The 19,975-nt window shown below is 40.8% G+C and overlaps 2 protein-coding genes and 1 long non-coding RNA gene across 3 annotated transcripts; 2 read left to right on the top strand and 1 right to left on the bottom strand.

The window, feature by feature from the left end:
* The first annotated feature begins 542 nt into the window (after positions 1–542).
* LOC108063144 (uncharacterized) lies at positions 543–3,640 on the top strand. The gene has a single exon (XM_070211604.1). It carries the CDS (start codon positions 638–640, stop codon positions 2,921–2,923), a length of 2,286 nt encoding a protein of 761 aa, XP_070067705.1. The 5' UTR covers positions 543–637; the 3' UTR covers positions 2,924–3,640.
* Positions 3,641–6,712: 3,072 nt separating this feature from the next.
* obst-B (obstructor-B) lies at positions 6,713–13,869 on the top strand. The gene is made up of 5 exons (XM_017150289.3): positions 6,713–6,776; positions 11,276–11,531; positions 11,593–11,711; positions 12,647–13,043; positions 13,630–13,869. The coding sequence occupies exons 1-5, from the start codon at positions 6,716–6,718 to the stop codon at positions 13,796–13,798; spliced, it is 1,002 nt and encodes a 333-aa protein (XP_017005778.2). The 5' UTR covers positions 6,713–6,715; the 3' UTR covers positions 13,799–13,869.
* A 2,448-nt stretch (positions 13,870–16,317) lies between these two features.
* On the bottom strand, positions 16,318–16,975 carry LOC138911873 (uncharacterized). The gene is made up of 3 exons (XR_011417514.1): positions 16,892–16,975; positions 16,645–16,824; positions 16,318–16,576 (listed from the first exon to the last, which is right to left on the bottom strand). It is a non-coding gene; the product is annotated as an uncharacterized lncRNA (long non-coding RNA).
* Positions 16,976–19,975: the final 3,000 nt, after the last annotated feature.

Below are 19,975 nucleotides of genomic sequence, written 5' to 3'. Positions count from 1 at the left end.
TCCTTGATGTCGTTTGTACTCCATGAAGTAATTAACATTTGTTTCAATTCCTGAACACCAACTTGGGAGCTTGAGTTGGCGAATCCCACAAAATGAGAATGAATCAACAAGCGAGTTGGCAGGAATAAAACTACAAAAAAGTTTTTGGATATTTTAAGGGCTATTTGTGGTGTCGAAGAGGAAATTATATTACCCGTTTGAGAAGGAAAAAAAGAACAAAAATAAAGTGCTTTCAATTTGAGAATTCGTCCTTTTACTTGTTTGAAAAGAAATGTTCTTGAAATCAAGGCGAAAGTATTCTTGATTTTGTATTTCGAGATGATGTGATCTTAAGTTAGTAATAAAAGTATTATTAATATTGTTTTTTTTTAAATTTTAAAATCTGGCCAATTTTTAAAAAATTATGAGCATTTTCCGATAGATGGTGCCACTTTCAAGCGACTGTTTGTTTTGCTGCGTGCATATCTCAATCTCTTTCATATTCATTCATTTAATAAAACGTTCTTTCTTGTTTTGTAATCTTTTAGTAAAAACAATTTGAGTGACAATCAAAAAACGAAAACCAAAATTAAAGTAATCATTCTAGAAAACGTATATAAAAAGAAATATTTTTGGCTGTCAGAAAAGTAGCTTTAAGATGTCCGGCAAAGCACTTGGTTTTTTCCACGACAGCGATCGTGTGCGTTGGTACCGTGGAATGTCCCCCGAGCAGACGGAGGCCTGTGACGGGCTACTCCACGCCCTTCGCGATGACATGGAACAGGGATCCACGTTCCGGGTGCGCCGTTGTGTCTTCCGACTGGGTCTTAATCCGCTGGTGGAATCCTCGCAGATCAAAGACATCATGGCCATGAGTCAAGGCAACGACCTAGCCTTCCTGTGGTTCCTGTGGCACTCGGCCTATAAAAGTCCTCAAAAGTGCCGACAAGACAGCGAGGAATCGGATTCTGAATACTATTCGGTAAACGAACAGTTGCTGTTGTCGGGAATTGCCCACCTGGATATGCCGACCACCCTGAGAGCCTTGGATGCCCTTCTCCCACCGCCCATTCAATCGAAGAAGAGGAACTCCCAAAGGAAAATTGGTTCTCGAAAGAGTTCGCTGGGGATGCCTCAAGGTGCAAGTCAAAGGTATAAAGTCCTTCCATACTTTGCTCCCCAGGTACGTCCCCGTGAATTTATTCCACAGTCCAAGTTCCAAACGCCCGAGAGCAGACTGCGTTTTCCGGAGTACTCACATTACAGCGATCGAATGCACAAGATTCCGAATGAGAGGTCTCGTTGGTTTGCTCAATACCAATTTGATCCTGCCAAGAGGCTAGTGACCAAGCTGCTCTCAGAGGAGCTTGGTAGACTAGCCTTGGAGCCACAGAAGAATATGTCGGAAGAAAGCGATCCTCAGTGCGAAACTCATCGCTTCTTAGAGAAGACAGTGGATATTCAACGACAGGAGAAAGTCCACTCAGACCGCCAGCGCTGTTTATCTCAAATGGATGTTACAAAAAACTCAACGAAGGCTCGTAAAAAACGCATCTTACAAGATATAGAAAGGAACATCGAATGCTTAACTAACAAGGTCGTTGGAAAATCACCAAGATTCTTAAATCAAGTTAAATGTTCTCGAAAAGAGGGCGGATATTGTGGGTTGTGCAAATATACGACAGAAAACAGGGCAGAAGTGTCCATGTTGATGGGTCTGGAGGAGAATCCCAGAATTCATTTGTTAGCCCCTTCGCAGGATAACTTGATCCAGGTTATGCTTATGCAAAAGAATGAATCTCGACGCTGTGGAGCTGGCGATTGTGAAATACTGAAAGTTGACTGTGCCTTGGAAGAACAAAAGGACATCAACACAATCCCTAAGCGTAAAAGGAGTAGGACGTCGCATATTCGAAAAAGGAAATCTCGCAGATCTACAAAGAGCACCATCGAAGAAGCCCCAAATTTACCAACTACCGAGTTTAAGAACCTCGCGGATCTCATTCCAGCCTGCAGTAGGACATTGCGTTGCTTGCAAAGACCTTCAACCCGTTGTCCTGAAGAAGACACCTTCACCAACAGGACTCTGAATGGCTTTCAGTTGGACTTTCAAAAGATTTACGATTTGCCGACGCCTGTTCCTGATCTTCCCTTGCCCTGGGAGGATGATGTTTTGGATCTGGAGGACAAGCAGCAGGTGATTGAAAATTTCTGCGTTGATGCTTTAAGAAATGGGGAATCCCAGTCGGTGAAGGAGTTTCAGCGGGATAAATCCCTTCCGCCGGTTTTAAAAGCAGCTGCCAATTGTGCCGTCGATATGTTCAGGAAAAATGTGGCAGAAGTGGGAGAAATCCCAACTGTTAAGGATAAGGCTCCATATCCACTAATCGATCCGGATAACAAGCTGCAAATAGAGAATCTTTTAAAGGCAGCCTTGCAAGTTCTGCGAACTAATCCCCACTTCGTGTTGGCAACCTTTTCCAATGCCCACAAGATGCCCGTGTTACTTGAATGGGTGGCCAATCGCTATGGAAAAACCTTTAGCAGGGAGGAAATGAAGGCCCTCGTGAGGTCCTCCTACCGGATCTTCGAAAGGGTCTTTCAGGAGGAGCGACTGAACCACCACGAGATGTTTAAGCTAAAGAAATCCCTTTCGGGTTTCGGCTGTGGTCCCATACGCTACGATAGCTATAGGAAGTTTAAGTGCTTGGTTAAACAGCGGAAGAGGGATTACAATAACAGACTCAACGATCTCGCTTTGGAGCAGTCGCGCCTCACCTGGTTGGCCCTGCGAGGATACTCCCATTTGGGTGGTCAGATCAAGGATACCTTCTTTGCCTACATGCCCGCCAGACATCAGGATTTGAAGCGCCAGCACGTTTGGAAATCCAATGACTACCGGGATATGGTCAAATTGCGGTTAAGGACTCGTCCTTCTACTTGAGAAGAGAGTAATTTCAGAGGGCAGATGGTAAAACATGCCAGTCCATGGTTTTCGATCTGCCTTTGGGAATTTATTGGAATTGAATTTATCTGATGATCTGCTTAGTGGTATAGCATGCTATGCGATGGTCCAATGAAATTTTCCATTCGCGACCGACTACTTATGTAAACCAAACTATGTATAATCCCAATTAAAAATGCTGATGCCCAACTAAAACGCCCGGACAGCAAATGAATAGCAAACACGGCCGAACAGGGGCTTAGGTTCAGATTTTCAGCTATCGCCCGGTCGCCAGATTGCCGATGGCCCGTGCTATCCGCCGTTGTTGCTCATTAATTAAAAACGGGGTGGCGAGATGGGGTTTTTCCGAAAAGCGGAAAAGTGGAAAAGTGAAACAGGGGGGTGGAACAAGAACAACAGACAGCAGGGCTGCCAGTCTGCTGGCCATGTAATGGCGGCCAAATGACGCACGTGACACGTGTGGCATGGCACTGACAATCCAAAATCGACTCGCTGACAGGCAGATGACGCCGGCAGGCAGACAGGAGGACACTTTTGGGGGCGGGCCGCAATGCCAGCGAGGTCCTGGTCCTGGATTTCAGCGGTCTGGTCGACGCCCTGCCCGCAGCACTTTGTGTATTGAATCGGTAAAGCATGTGACAGGATTATGATATAAATCATTGCATACTTTACGGCGATCGATTTAAGGACACCCAGTCAGCCAGCTCTTCAGTTTGATAAACTGCACAATGTAAGGACTTCTGTAACTGATTCGGCTCTGATTAAAATTTAAAATATTTATTTTAATGGTAATTGGCTGATTGAAATTTTAAAATATTTATTTTAATGGTAATTGGCTAAAAAATTAATGAGTTGAAAATGTTTTTGAAAAATAAATATAATTATGTTACCAGGATGTAAATTTTTAGAGGTCTTGAAACCACATTGGATTTAAAATTAGACATATGTTACTTTTAGGAGATTTTAATAAATATTTTTTAATAAATATTGCCTGGTTAAATTATATTATTTAAGTTTAAGTTCCTACATTTTTATTCCAATTTCAGTTACTGATACTAATTTCTATACACTTTAAATGTATCAATTACAATCTAGGGATTATAAACAATTTCCTATAAACTTACGATTGAACCACAATCTATGGATAATATCCAATTTTCTGTACACTTCAAATTAAATGTACAAATCACAATCTAGAATTTATAACCAATTTTCTATACACTTCAAATTAAATGTACAAATCACAATCTAGAATTTATAACCAATTTTCTATACACTACAAATTAAATGTATCAATCACAATCTAGAATTTATAACCAATTTTCTATACATTTCAAATTTAATGTATCAATCACAATCTGGGAATAATAACCAGTAAAAGAACAATTTTTAAGTTTTTATTTTCTAGATTCCAAAAAAACCCAAAGGTGGTGCTGGTAAGTCGGAACCCAATCACATGCAGGTCCCCGGGCGGATGTTTTGTTGCGGACCCTGCAGCAGCTGTCGGATAATCGCCGGCTGGTACAATGAGCTGGGCGTGGGAGAAGCTCCCTTCGAACCAAGCTGGACAATGCCCCCCGGAGACGGATCCCCCATTGGCAGCGCCATTTCCATGGCCATTATATTCAATTATACGACAATAACGTGGCGCTTAGGGCGCTGCGGTTCACGGGAATTGAAAATAATAATAAAGCGGGTAGAGTGTGTGGGGGGTTGGGTTGGATGGATAGATAAAAAGTGCAAGCTGGTTTTTGGTTGCTAGATGGTCCGTGCACAAGGACTTGAGCCAACTATCAGCAAGAAATTATGATTGGCTTTTGGTAAAGTTTTCGACCGCAGTCAGCAGTCAGGAGCGCGGGCACTTGGGAACTGCCACCGCATACTTTGCGGCACTAATCCGCTGAAAGGACAGCATACGGACAGTATCAGTGGGGCATGAAGTACCGAGGCACCGAAGCCCTGAAACGCTGAGAACAAAAAGCAATTTTCTGCAAGCGCAACGTTTTAATTTGACTCTTGATTGTTATGCCATTGTTGCCTTGCATTGTGCACTCGGCAATGGCAATCTACATTCTTTGTGTAATCGCCGCTAATGCGCCCGAAATTGTGCTAAACGATTTCCATTGGCCCACCGCCGCGGGCTATTTAAGACAATATAACCATTTGTAACCATTTTTTAAAGCCCCTCAGAATGGAGATGCTATTTCTCAGACTTATCGCCGGATTATAAATACAGGGGGCCATTTCTCTTGGCCACCGAGATTTGCATTTGCACGCAACATTTGTTAAATGTATCGTCATGTATGCCATTTCACTTAATTATGCCATTTACTTTGCATACAAAGCCTCCATAAGTTTGCCCGAAATCTTGGGGAAAATTTGAAACTCCTGACAGAGGAGAACAATTTGTCACAATTATTGCACACAAAATGACAGGCAAATGAAAGGCAAGCAGCTGGAAAACAAGCTCCGGAAAAGTCGGCTCCAAGGAGCAAAAGGATCCAAGGATCCAAGGAGCTAGAGGCCTTGACAAGTTAAATGTGCTCTTCACTCGGGCCTCCTGCACAATGATGCAGCAAATGCTCACCAGGAATACGAGTATTTCAGGAGCCAGGAGCAAACTTGTGTCCGACATTTTGTCATATTTTTTGGTTAATTTCAAAAATGCAAATCATTGATGTCCTGGCGGAGCGGAGTGGCACGTCCTGTCGCCTTTTTGACAAATTTGCCATCAGTGTTCGTGCGGCAATGTGCTCGTTACCCATAACTTTCCGGCGGTAAAGTGTATGGTATCATGGATCCATCCGGTTGGCTCTTTAATTTGCCCGTTGGTTTGTCCCGTTTTCCATTCTGAAATATGAAAACTCGGCCCTGTCGATCGTCATGTTTTCTGTGGCAGCTTATTCGCATAGTGGATGTTGGTTTTCTGCATGAAACCCCGAACTCCACTGGCCATATTATGCAAAAGTTTGCATTTACATTTCCTGCCTTTGTTTGGCCATCCTTTGCTTTGACCAGGCCTAAAAATGTCCTGCTTATGTAAGGCAAAAGGGATTATTTATACAAAATAATTAGGGTACGACCATTGATGACATTTTTTACTAAATTATATATTTAAAATGTTGTTTGTTTTTAAATTTACTGATTGAAAATCATACTATTGTTTTATTATACTAAAGAATTATCCAAAAAATTAAAAACAAAATTATTAAGGTTAATAAATCCAAATATTAGATATATTAACGTTTTCAAAATAAATATTGGTACATATTTAAAACGCGTAAGGAATCTTGTAACGGCTATAGAAAAATACATTTATTTCAAGAGGTACCCATTCCCATCGTGTGAGTCTTTATGCTCTATGACATTCAGGGTTTCGAGCTTTCGAAAAGCTCAGACCGGTTCTCTCCCAACTGCGCATGCGCCGCCGCCTCAGTGCAATTTCAATTTCAACAACTTAACTCCACAACTCAAGAGCGAAAGCAGCCAGATCAATGGAGTCTTCGGGGCGTTAAAACCCATTCCCCATTCGATCCGATCGCCCAGTTGAGTCCGAGACGTAGACGCGTGCGCACCGCAGTTCCTGGTGAGTTCCTGGCCTGCATTTCTCCCAGTGTAATGCCGATGATGTAGATGTGGAATACCAACAATGGAGTGCGCCGAGTGAATCAAAATGGCCGGCGGACAGCGGACTGCTCTTAAATGCCTTTAAAGTGCCGGAAAGAATATTAATTTGCCACATTAAAATAATCTATCTGTCCGTGCAGGTTTATGTCGGCTAACGAAATGGCGTTTGTGAAAATTTGCATATTTGCTTTGGCTTTGGCCGTGGGTAAGTGTGGAAAAAGCTCTTAATTGCATTTGCCAATTAATGATACGTCAATAGCATCATGCCCTCTGCACTCTTTATACCAAACTCTATTTGAATAATGTGCTGTGACTTTAATGCTCTTCGGCTATTCGGCTCGCTCAGTGCAAACAATCGCCTCTAATTGTTCGCCGCACCCAAAAACAAACGGCAAACCAACGCAAAACAAACCTACAAACCAGGGAAATACCAACAAAATAGCGACAAACAACGATATGCAAATGCAGCTCAGCAACTAAGCTGAAAAATATTGTTGTTAACATTATTTGCCCCCATGTTTATGCATATCTGCAGTGTTTGCCGTTTTGGCCCTCTCTCATCATGTCAACTGTTGTCCAATTGTCCGATTTCGATGGCAGGGAACACGTGTAAATGCCATATGTAGCATATAGCACATAGCATATAGGATATACACTTGCATTCATCGTGGGCATTGTCACACTTGTTGTTGTCAATTTGCATGGCTTTGGTTTCGGGTTTCGGTTTTGGCTGGAATTACGATTGCAATTCCAATTGAAAATTCGGCAATTTAATTTTCTGGCAAATTTTCTGCTCATTTATTGTGTGAAAGCTCATTAAAAATTGGTTTGTCTCCGTTGCAACACCCCTTGAACAACCCAAAACATTAAAAATTCATATTGTTAACTCGGCGGAATAAAATATAAATTGATAGGCAACTGTTGCGTGCGGGGGCGCAAAACCAAATTTAGTAATAATAATATTAAAATGGCCATGAAAAATATGGCTGCAGCTCATAATTAAATCTATTGCAATTTGGGGCATATACAAATATGAATGGCATAAATTAAATTGCCAGTTAATTGAGGGAAAACTCTCCTGATGCCAAGCACGATGAAAAGACAATGGAAAAGTTTTAATTTGATTGTTTGTTTGGGGCGAAAAGTTTATAATTTATTTGCCTCGGCCGTCGTGTTGACACTTTCCAGAGGCTCTCCACCTTTCGCCAAAAAACTCACATCCAATTTAACACACTCGTCTATTATCAATCTGCCGTCAGTTCAGTGAATGACATGAAAAAAGTGCCCTCAATCTGTTTATTTTTAATCCATTTAATGTTCATTGAACTTAACGCGCCAGCTCGCACTTTCCCAAGATGACAGTTCGACACCCACAACGTGTGTGACTGGAATCGAAAATCCAAAAAATCCATACATCCCAAAATCCAAACATCCAAAAACCCGAAACCGACGCGGGCCACAAAGTTTAGCCCCACTCCGCGTTGGAATAGGCAGTCAATTAATCTAGTTTAACCGGACTGGCGGACTGGGAACCGAGTCAAACGGTCCGGGACCGGGTTGAACCGGGTCTGTTGACAATTCCGACTCTCCCTCCATGGAACTCCATGGCAAACTTGTTGACAGACTGTCAGAGCGACGCGACGGCCCCGGACCAAGTCGACAACTCGGCCCAAACTCAAACCGCATAGGCCACACTCCGCTTGGCACGGCAGCCGAAAAAAGGAGACCCATAAAAATGAAGGGCCAACACCTAGGCGCGGCAGGCCGATGGGGAAATGCCCTTGAGGGAAAGCGATATATGAGAAATTAATAAAACTCACATAAAAATAATTAGGGTAAAAATAAAACTATGATAATAATTTAAGAAATGGAAAAATAACGATAAATATATCAAATCGGAAAGCTAAAACCTGAAATCCCGATCCAAAATATTAGTAATTTAACTCGTTGAAAGACATAATCTTCTTTTAATCCGAAACTCATGAAATAATGTTCACTATATTACCTAAAGTTCTTTAAAATCCAAGTAAATGGTTTTTCAAAGAACTTTTTCAATTCTATGATTAATTTCTGATTTTATAACAATATTTTAGTTTGATTAAAAGAAAACATAATTATACCCGTTACTCGTAGAGTAAAAGGGTATACTAGATTCGTGCAAAAGTATGTAACAGCTAGAAGGAAGCGTTTCCGACCCCATAAAGTATATATATTCTTGATCAGGGTCACTAGCCGAGTCGATCTAGCCATGTCCGTCTGTCCGTCTGTCCGTCTGTCTGTCTGTATGAACGCTGAGATCTCAGAAACTACAAAAGCTAGAAGGTTGAGATTTCCCACACATATTCTTTGGCTTCCTACGCAGCGCAAGTTTATTTTAGCCGAGCGCCACGCCCCCTCTAACGCCCACAATCGCCCACTAACGATTTTAAAATGGGTCCTGCGCCCACATCTTTAAAGATTTCCGAGAAGTATAAATGCAATTTTGTTGTGTATATTTATACCTATCAAATCGGACCATTCATTAAAAAGTTATACGCAATCAAAAATTATATATCTATCTCCCTCGCACTCCCTTTAGTTATTTTTTTTTTACGATTATTAGTCGGGACACCAACCCGACACAGCGTTCGCCCTCCCATTAGCTGAGTGACGGGTATTAGATAGTCGGGACAACAACCCGACTATAGCGTTCTCTCTTGTTTTCTCGATGGATTAAGGTTTCCTAAAAATACAATGAGGTTATATAGTGTGCTTAGTCGAATTGTTTTTCTAAAACTTGTTTACCTGTTATATATTTTTCAGGACTACTTGACTTACTACCTTTTTCATATTCTTCAGTTTGATTAAAAGAAAACATAAATTACTTAAACAATTAAAGATTCCTAAAAATGCAATAAAAGTTTATAGTGTGTTTAGTCCAAATGTTTTTCTAAAACTAGTGCGTCTGTGACACATTTTTCCTGTTACCACTTAAGAACGCGTTTTCCCATATTCTGAGTACTTTGTAGTGCAAGAGTATTTACCAACTGAACTATGAAGCTTTAGCTACTTTTTCTTTCCGAGCTTCTTGTTTGTGCTGTGTTTTTTTTTCGCCAGGTCCCCGGCCGTGTACGAAACATGTTTCAATGACAAGCGACAGCTGCAACAGCAACAGCAGCAACAACGGCAACACCAACGACAGCGACAACGACAACATGTTGTTGCTGCAGTCGGTGCAGTGTAGTTGTTGGCTTAAATGTTGCCTGACACTTCACGCACTAATTGCTCTGTGGAATTGTTTCTTTATTAACGTTTAATCGAATGTCAACCGAGCGACGTCAGCATCAGCAACTTGCTGGCATTGTTGATGTTCACTGCGGCTGCTGCAAAAATTGAAATCTCTTGGTCTTTTCTTGTTTCTCCGCTCGCTTGCTTTCAACTGAATATCCATATATATATTTCTTTACAATTTTTGCAATGCCTGATTGGAGTGGTTTACCTTGAGGAGAGCTTCGTGCGTTTGCCTGATTTCGGATTTCTGATGCTCCGACCATAGGTTGTTGCAACTTGTCGGAAGTGCGTGGCAATGTCTCGCTTTTCCGCTGATTGGAACCCAGCTTTCAAGGCTGAATCTTGGGCCACAGCTGATGCGGCTTAAATCAGCTGTTTGCGGCCATAAACCCGGGTTTGTAATCCCCGAGACACTTTCACTTTTAAGGTCGCTCGACCGCCTGGCCTGTGTCGCAATCGAATTCATATACATATCGGTAGCTGTTTATTGAGTCGCCGCCGCAAACGGGTTTCTCGCAAACAAAGTGGAAAAGTTGGGCAAAAAACAAAAGACAAAAACGTGCGAGATACACTCGCAAAAAATTCATAGAAGAGCTATTATAATGTCTTAAAATATTGGGTACAAAATATTGGGTATATTGTACGGGTCGTTTCGTCGACCGCGTGTTAAATTTAAAGTAAGGATAAAACCTTGAGGAACCTAGAGTTTAAAGCGGAATTTAACTTTAACATGCGGAAGAGAAAATTGCTCTAAATATAATTTATTCATATATATATATCTTAGATCTTATTAAACCCATAACAAATTCTAAATGCAAGGAAATATTGATTACTAAAACATGTGTTCAACTGTTTATTATTTTATTCTCTATGCAAACATGTGTTTTTAGTAAGTAATTTTAAAGAGAAGGCTGCCAAAAATAATAAATAAATTGTAGCTTTGACAAGCGATTAAAAATGACTATTGTCAAAATCTTCAACTAGATTAGCCGAACTAATCTTGTAAATAAATACACAAAAATGGCAGACCGAAATTTATTTAGGACAAGCTCTGGCAAGTGAAACACGAGAATAATTGTTGCAAACAATATTTTACATTCGATTAGGTAAATTTAATTTGATGGTTTAGTTATTTAATGGCAACAAGGATTGAATCTGTAGTGAAAAAGATTGGTTAAGCTGCTGCTGGTGTTTCATTGCCATTTAATGGCAAAACAATTGAATTAAATTAAAGTAAAAACCAATTGTGCATAAACTCTGAACAATGAACTTAAAGTTTGATTTATATTAGACTAGATAAAAGTAATTTGTGATATATATTTTGTGTAAAATAGCCACTGCAGAAAGCTGCCGTCAACGAGTAGATTTAAATTTAATAAAATTTGTGTGTCGTGTTGATAAACCAAATCTATATCCTTGCTATCTCCCAACCAGGTTTGAGCGCCACCTTCGCCCAGGAGCAGCGAGGTGGCTTCCGCGGGAGCAACAGCCAGTTCCGCGTGGGTCCTGGTCATCCGCCCTCCCAGCGGCACCTGCCGCCCCGCAATCGAGATGCCGTCCAGGAGGCCTCCATTGTGCCCAAAAACAAGCAGTCGGAGAAGGAGAAGGAGTACGAGCCCACCGAGGAGTGCCCCGAGCCCAATGGCTTCTATCCGGACAGCAAGCAGTGCGACAAGTACTACGCCTGTCTGTAAGTGACCAAAGTTGACTTGCGACCACGGGGCGTATGAGTAATGTATCCTGTTTTTCAGCGATGGAGTGCCCACGGAGCGACTGTGTGCCGATGGCTTCGTCTTCAACGACTACACGCCCATCGAGGAGAAGTGCGATCTGCCCTACAACATTGACTGCATGAAGCGGACCGCGCTACGTGAGTATCTGACCATATCTGCTTAATTTGTGGGTCCCAGCTATATATATCCCTGATATATATATATATATATAAAGCTCCCCCTAAAATCAGCCCATAAACGCGCTGCGTGCCCGCACTTATTTGCTCGTTACTTCTTGGCTGCGCTTTTCGTTAACTTATTTATTATGCAAACGGCATGCGAGGCGGTTAACCCAAATTGTTGTCGTCAATAGGTCTTTGGTCTTTCTTTCGGTGCTTTGTTTTTATTTTTCGCCTCTCAGTAGACTTGTTTTATTCGTGATTTTATTATTTCCCTAACGGTGGAGCCGAGCCATCGAAATTTTAAGCCACCCCGGCCTTAGCAATTGGCTTCCCGCACGCAGCTTTAAAGTTCCTGGGAATTCTCCTGGTTTTCTCCTCCACTTTTCTGACATGTGCCACGTGTGGGAGTAGCATCCTTCAGAAAGTTTCCGACAGAACACTTTATTAAAGTTCTTCTTCGCCTCGTTTTACCCTCTTTTGCTGAATTGCTGGCACTAAAACGATTTAAGCAATGGCTTTAAGAAATTATTTTCACTTGAAAGCTGAGTTGCTTTTTTCATATAAAATATTCCAGCCCGTTTTAGTTTTTAAATAAATTATTTGCCACCCATCAAAGCAATTAGGACACATTGTGCAGGCCCATTAGCAATTTCAATTACCTTTGTCTCCTGTTGACATATGACGTTGCCCTGGCATACATATATGGTCGAATGTGCATACGCACCTGAATAAATGTGCTGGCCGGGAGTAATGTATTTACGGAGCTGCAGAAAGGGTTTTTATGGGCAAGCATACAGGTAAAACTGGACTACAAACGAAAATTAAAAGATGCAAAGAGAGAATATCTCTTTTTACCTTCGCTTTGTGATTTTTAAATTGTGAAATATAAAATATAAAATATTCCATTGCAGAAACGCCGCAGCCATCGCTGCACTGCCCTCGGAAGAACGGCTACTTTGGCCACGAGAAGCCCGGCATCTGCGACAAGTTCTACTTCTGCGTGGACGGACAGTTCAACATGATCACTTGTCCAGCTGGTCTGGTCTTCAATCCCAAAACGGGCATCTGCGGCTGGCCCGATCAGGTGGGTGTCACCGGTTGCAAGTCGGAGGACGTCTTCGACTTCGAGTGCCCCAAGGTCAACGAGAGCATCGCGGTCACGCATCCACGCTACGCGGATCCTAATGACTGCCAGTTCTTCTATGTCTGCGTCAACGGAGATCTGCCCAGGCGAAATGGCTGCAAACTGGGTCAGGCGTTCGACGAGGAGAAGGAGACCTGCGACTGGGCCCGCAAGGTGCCCGATTGGTAAGATATCCTTAGTTACGGCAGATTACGGAAGTTCCTATAAAGATTCTCGGAAAATTTAAGAATGAATTTGATCATCACAATTAATTTAAAAATTATCTGGGCTTTCGATTGACTAGCATTTAATTGTAAAATATTACAGAATATTTTAAAAAGTACCTTTGATGTAAGAACAAAAAAAAACCTACAAAAAGGTTGAAGCAAATTTTTGGCAAAAAAAAAGTAAAACCAACTCTTAATATTGATCTAGTCATCTAAATTGGTTCGTGTCTATATTTAAAGAAATTAAAACCTTAAAAACACTTGACATCTGTTTAAAAACAGTTAATCATTCAAAAATTTAATGGAAACAGTATCTAAAATCTATAAACTAAATAAATACATCTATGGAGGCACTAGAATAATAATTATCTATAGTTAATTAAGAGTTAAATCAGGGTAAATTGGGGAGTTACCTTTTTAGAGACAACTTTAAAGTTTATTTATAAGAATTCTCAAATTTCCGAGACTTTTTAATTTGATTTTCTTTCAAGATTTAAAAAATAATCTTTAAGACTTTTACTAATTTCTACTTTTTGCCTCACAGTGCCGACTGGTACAAGGATCGGCTGACCGACAAGGAGCTGGATGAGCTGGAGAACCCGAAGCCCAAGACCACGACCACCAAGAAGCCACCCCGTGTTCGCGGTCAGTCGAGACGCAAGCCGAAGCCGCAGCCGAAGAAGGTGGAGGAGGAGAAGGAGGAGGAGGCCTGATCCGCGACTGTGTTAGTCCTAAGTGAATCCCACTGATTGTCCCCATTAAAGGCGAAGGTGCAGGAGGTCTAGCCGTTGATCGATTCACTGGGGGTTTACTTTACATATCACTTGATGATGGGAAATCCGCGAATGCCAGAAGAATTAGCCCCTTCCTCGCTGCAAATCCCCACCGATTGTAATATGCATGCACTCAAAATAAATTTAACCCTAAATTTTAGAAAATCGCCATTAAAATTTCTTTTTTCTAAATACAAGAAAGTTATTTCTAAATCTAAGGAAATTTTTCTTAAGTCAAGAAAGTTTTCCTTAAATCCAGGAAGTTTTTCTTAAATGTAGAAAATGGTTACCATGAACTAAAATCACCCTAAAATCTAGAAAAAATGCCCTTAAAATTAGAAATAATTTTCTGAAAAATAGAAAGGCAAACGAAACTAATAAAATATTTTGACAACACTTTTTCTAAAAATGAGTGCCCTAACCCTAAAATTAAGCTAACCCTAAATAATAGAAACATTTTCTAAAAAGTAGAAAGTTTTTCTAAAAAATAGAAATAGTTGTTTTCACATGCTCTGGCACACCAAAATGTTCAATGCCAGAACTTGTCAGCTCCCGGGCGGCTGTACTCGTAGCGCAGACGGTTAAAGCGCTTGGTTAGAAATCGAATCGACCCTGGTTCGAGTCCCAGAGCAAACTATTTTTTACTTTTTTTTGTTTTTTTTTTATTTTTTTTTAAGTTTTTTTTTTAAATTTGTTTTTTGACTCTTTTTTTTATTCCTTTTTTTTATTGATGGCAAGCGGTAAACCGAAATTAATTTGGTTTATATTTAGCTATTTACTATATACTACACATAATATAAATTGCGTTAGCATAAATATATACATATGTATATAGGTATGTAAATAAGTAAAACGCGAATGGTCAAAATTATGCAATTAGTATTTAAATGTATTCTCCGCTTGACCCTTTACATACAATGCTCGGTTTGCCACATCAAATTTAAGTGCTACAATGGCCCAGTATGTAGGCCATTCGCTCCTCGCGCGGGAGACCCGGGTTCGATTCTCACGACGGACAAGTAAAAATGTAAGTTTTTTTCATGAAGATAAAATATTAACTAATCATAATTTCTACATTCCCAATCTTCCGCAGTCCCGTAGTCCACATTTACAACCACATTTGGCTTTGGTTAGATAAGAAATCCAAGCGCAAATACATAATAATAAATACATAACCTTTAACATTCACAATATACAAGACACACAACGCCTGCATATGTATGTATATAGGGACATAATATAAACGTATATACAAAAAAAAAATCATGATTGAACATGTTTTTTTGTTTTGTTTTTAATTTCTATTTTTTAGGAAAATTTCCTACTTTTTAGAAATTTTTGCCCTTAAATTTAGTAAAATTACCCTAAAATTTAGAAATATGACGTCAAAAAAAATCAAAAATATAGAAAAATGTGACCCTAAAATTTAGGGCGAGCTTGTCTTGAAGACAAAAGTAGGGCGATTTCCTTGACTTTAGGGTTAATTTTATTTTGAGTGTGGGAATTTGTGTGAGGAGCAGTTGATGTGGTGCCAAAACGACAGGATTTTATGCGCATCCAGTGTGCACAATCCGTGCACTCTGCATTGTCCCCTTAACCCATGCTGCCCCTCTGCCCCCTTAACCCTCTCTGAACCCCTTGTCCCCGTGACATGACGAAATCAATGCTCCTCCCTGCCCAGTTCTTTTTCCAGAGTTCCAGTTGAGTTTTTCCCATTGCCTGCAGCGCATAAATTCAATTTGCCGATGAGCGTGCACAAAAGTATGCAACAAAATGGCAACAACTCGATACAGACACATACACTTACACACACAAACAGGGATATTGGGTATTTGAGTGGAGGGGTGGGGGTTTTGGGGGGTTGGGACAACATGTGTATGACGTTTGGCAGACAAGAAGCATTCGATAAAACGCATTGAAATTGCATTGTGGAAATTGTGAGCAGTTGAATGGCGAGATTTACAGTGGCCATTGCCAATGGAGGGAATGAAAACTTCTGGGGAACAACTACCCCCGGGAAGGGGTTGTTCTGGTTTCCGAGGAGTGGAAAAGAAGGAAAGGAAAATGCCGTTGAGGGCATCAATTCTTATTGTTTAAGCACTGACGTAAAATCTGAGCAAACGATGACATTTCCACTTGGCATTGTTCGAACGTTTGCTTAAAATTTATTTATGCATTCGATTGGGGGTAGTTATAAATGGATTTTCTGTCTAACTTGGTAACAGAACAATAAGATGACGTGACTGGTGCTTAGATTTCCATAGAATAGGTTAATTGGCCAGCCTCAGGCAGTCGAAGGATATGCTTTCAGCAAATTCAAAAGCATCTCGTTAGGTTTAGGCTACGATGAATATTCCAGAGAAAATAAAATATTTGTAAACAATATATTTTTGAAAATTGTGGCTTTGCCTAGGGGCTTTCAAGTCAGGTGATATGAAAGCTAAGATTTAAGAGTTTCATAAAGTTTTTACTGCTTTTATAAATGAACTCTTATACGATTTATGAGATATACTTATGATAATAGATTTGTAGGCTTAAAGATATATATTACATTTGATCCAATCTCTTTTTGCGTACTTGCTTAGTCTACAAATGTCCATCACTGCTTGACATGCCGATGGTTGCTCTGCTATTTCGGTGTTAATTAGCCACAGCTACGGGTCATCTAACCCCGACTTATGGCGGCTGCCAAAGGACATGGGGACACTGGGCACTCGCCTGTGGAGCAGCTGGCTCTAATTAATCAACCAACACATACATACGCGCACAAGGACCAAGGTACACACTTGTAAACCAACTCGGAGCGGAAACGTCGCCCGGCTGCTGTCAATAATTTGGCACGTCCTGTGACCCCCGGTCCTCGGCCTTCGTCCTTGTCCTTGTGTCCTGGTGCCACCCGCCGTGTCAACTCAACAATGAACCGCATCCTTCCTACTCCTCACCTTTCCGGTTCAGAGGAGGTCCATCTAAAAAGCATTTCGTCGAACTCAGCGCCTACTTAATCAAGTGGAACATGGACATGTCCAGGCTCACCTGCCGTTTGACATATTGCGCGATGTCTACCCCTCCTCCTCGGTGACCTTGCCCAGTGTCTGGTGGGCGGTGAGGTGACTCCCCCTTTGCCGGTCAGCGTGCGCTGCTATCAAATGTCAAATTTGACATAAACAAGTGTTTACATAATGACAACAACAATTTGCGTAATTGTCACAGGCATCCGAAGCAGCAGACGATGGATGCCAGGGGTTCCAGCATCGCTGGAGCTGCGACCCCATCGAATGTTTGAGCTAGAGGAACCAGAGGAGTGTCCTTGCCCAGTGTCCTCGGTCGCCCCTCGATTGGGGTTGCATTCTACTCGGATCTACATACATGTCCTTTCCCCCTTTCAAAGCTCTCGTTCGGCATACTAGAAATGTTTGCGAGCTCTGATTAATTGATAGGCGTGTGCGTTGCCTTGTAAGGATCAAGGTGAGAAAAACCGTAGGGAAAATGGGGGAAAATTTCCAATTTCAAATTCAAGTTTTTCCGGTTTAAGTAGTTGTTACTGTGGTAAGCAAGCGTTTGCAGGCCTTTTAAATGTACCGTTTGCGATTCTCTTTAATGACTAACATTTAAAAATTCTTAGCATTTTCAAATTTACTTATGACAATTAAGTATTAAATATAAAATATGTTAAAAAAATATAAATTGGTATGAAATTTAATTTAATTTACTTTTTATACTTGATCTAAAAATATTGTTTTAGTACAATAAGTGCTTTTTATCTAACTAAAAGTAGACTTTAAACCTATAAAACTTGCATACTTTTATTTTAACATGTTTACGAAATAATGTCAGTTTTAATATGATGAGTAATAAATTTAAAACTTAAAAAAAAAGAAAAATGTTTTTGTAAAAATACCTTGATCTTAATATTTTGATACTAAAGTTAATAATTTACTCTCTTTTTCGATTTTTGTGACATGATTTTTAAAATTACGATAGGTTTAGCTCATTCGTTATTCCGATCTCGATAGTTCCCAGTCCTTATTTAGTTAAAGGCCCCACAAACAATCAACTTCGGCCTAACCAGCATCTTTTGCGTATTTTCTCGCCACCCAGCATTATTACCAAAATTCGCAGCAAGAAAAAAAAACGAGAAGAAAAATGGCAAAGCGAGGTAGTGTGCCTTATGCTGGGGAAAAGTTGATTGTTTGGCCCTCGGGCTATTTGCTTTCTTGATGAAATAATTAAATGTCATTCATTGAGGTCGTTTGCCGCTTATTCTTGGGGCGCCCGTCGCAGGACCTCTTTGCCAAGTCCACTTTCCTACTTCCTGATTTCCGGCCTTTCCGAGTCTTGTGTAATTGTTGACCACTTTCGCATATCCTTTTTGCGCCTTTTGCCGGCTAATTTGTGCAGACAACGCCTCGGGTTCCTCGGGGTCCTTCCTTAGGTTCTTCTTCTTTTCTCTCGGGGGGTGCGGGTCCTTGTGCTTTTGATTTCAGTTATTGTGCCCCCATCGTCCAAGTTCATTAAACTTTTCGGCCAGGCTGCGCCTTTGGTCCGGCTAATTAAGTGCTGCACATCCTGGCCCAAAAAGCCCAGGCCAACGGGCCAAGTTTAATGAACTAGTCGACTGACGTCACACCTGACGCATCCCGTCTGCAGATTAGCATATTCATAAGTGCCACGTCAGAAACAGCCGTCGCATCAGATGGAAATTCACTGTAGTTTTGGGCTATAACCGAGATAGATAGATAGATGGAAAGATGGATAGACAGACAGGCAGCCAGACGGCAGGCAGCCTGACAACCAATTTGCTGCTAAACTTTTCGGGTCTTGGCCGCTTTTCAATTTGATGTAAGCCCCGAGTTCTCAGACGCCAGCCGAAGTTTGAGCCGAGTTTATTGCCTTCGCCTGGCAAGTGGCAACTTGAAGAGAAATCAATTCTAGCTGCGAAATCCCGGGAAAGTCGCGCCTTGGGCCACTAAACTGCAGGTGGTCCCCTCGAAAGGACTTTTCCCCCCGGGGCGGTACCCGAAAGTCTGCGTAATGTTCTGCCAACTTTAAAACTGTCAAATGGACAAGCCGAATGCCAACCCAAAACTGTCAAAAGTTATGAATTTCCCAGGCACACAGACCATCCTCTGGATTACAATTAATGCGAAAAGGCAATTTGAACGGATAGATATAGATGTAGATAGGGATGGTAACTGGCAACGGGTAACTATGCAACTATGTACTACGGTTACCGCAGCTAAACATTGAAATTGGGAAGGCCCGGCCGCCTTAGGCAGGACATATAAATCACATGAATTTATTATGATGATGGCATAAATCATAGGACCATGCAATATATAAAATTGCACCATTTTTTTGTAGGGGGGTACTTTGTTTTCTGTTCTGAGGCCTCAACTTAGGGGCATTGTGTTCGTTGTTTAAGCGCCGCAAAATATGCAATTCAAGCGATACCAGTTGACAACAAGGATGGCAGGAGACCAACAGTGTTGCCTTTTTGGCAGGATCTCATAACTAATAAACAGGGAATTTTATTATATTTATTTTATAATGCCTTTCAAATACAATTTCAAATATTTTCCTTTAATTTATTTTATTTATCGGTCAAAGCTGAATTAATGCACATATAATTATCTTAGTTATCCTAGTATCATAAATTTGAATAGCGGATTCTATTTCATTTTAAGTTTTCTTACCAGAAGTAAAGGAAGTATTTGCAATCCCGACTCCTTACATACAAGATAATATATAACACAGGCCAACAGTGTTTTTGGTGCAGCCCTATGGGCATTAAATTGTGTTAATATAGACGGATATAAGCATATCTGCATACTTAGTTTTCGAGTTTAACGGGTGGTATTTGTGCAATCGCGGTTTGAAAAAAGTAGCAACATTTTATATTTTCATTTAAGATATCTTCGAGGGTCTGTGCTCAGTTGTAATAAAACCTATGCCAAAAAATTGCTTAGATGCCCTTCTACATAATTGCATTTAAGGTTCCATCATTATTTCAGTTAATAAAAGCCTATGAGCCATTAAAGTAATTTGTTCACCTCTATTTACAACCAACTTGATGCGGTGAACAGGCTTAAAAAAATACAAGGAAAAATATGTGCCCTA

The sequence above is a fragment of the Drosophila takahashii genome, chromosome 2L (assembly GCF_030179915.1).
Source record: "Drosophila takahashii strain IR98-3 E-12201 chromosome 2L, DtakHiC1v2, whole genome shotgun sequence".
Classification (NCBI taxonomy): Eukaryota; Metazoa; Arthropoda; class Insecta; order Diptera; family Drosophilidae; genus Drosophila; species Drosophila takahashii.
Note: the sequence above shows the minus strand (reverse complement) of the source record. Positions and strands in the feature narration are given on the sequence as shown.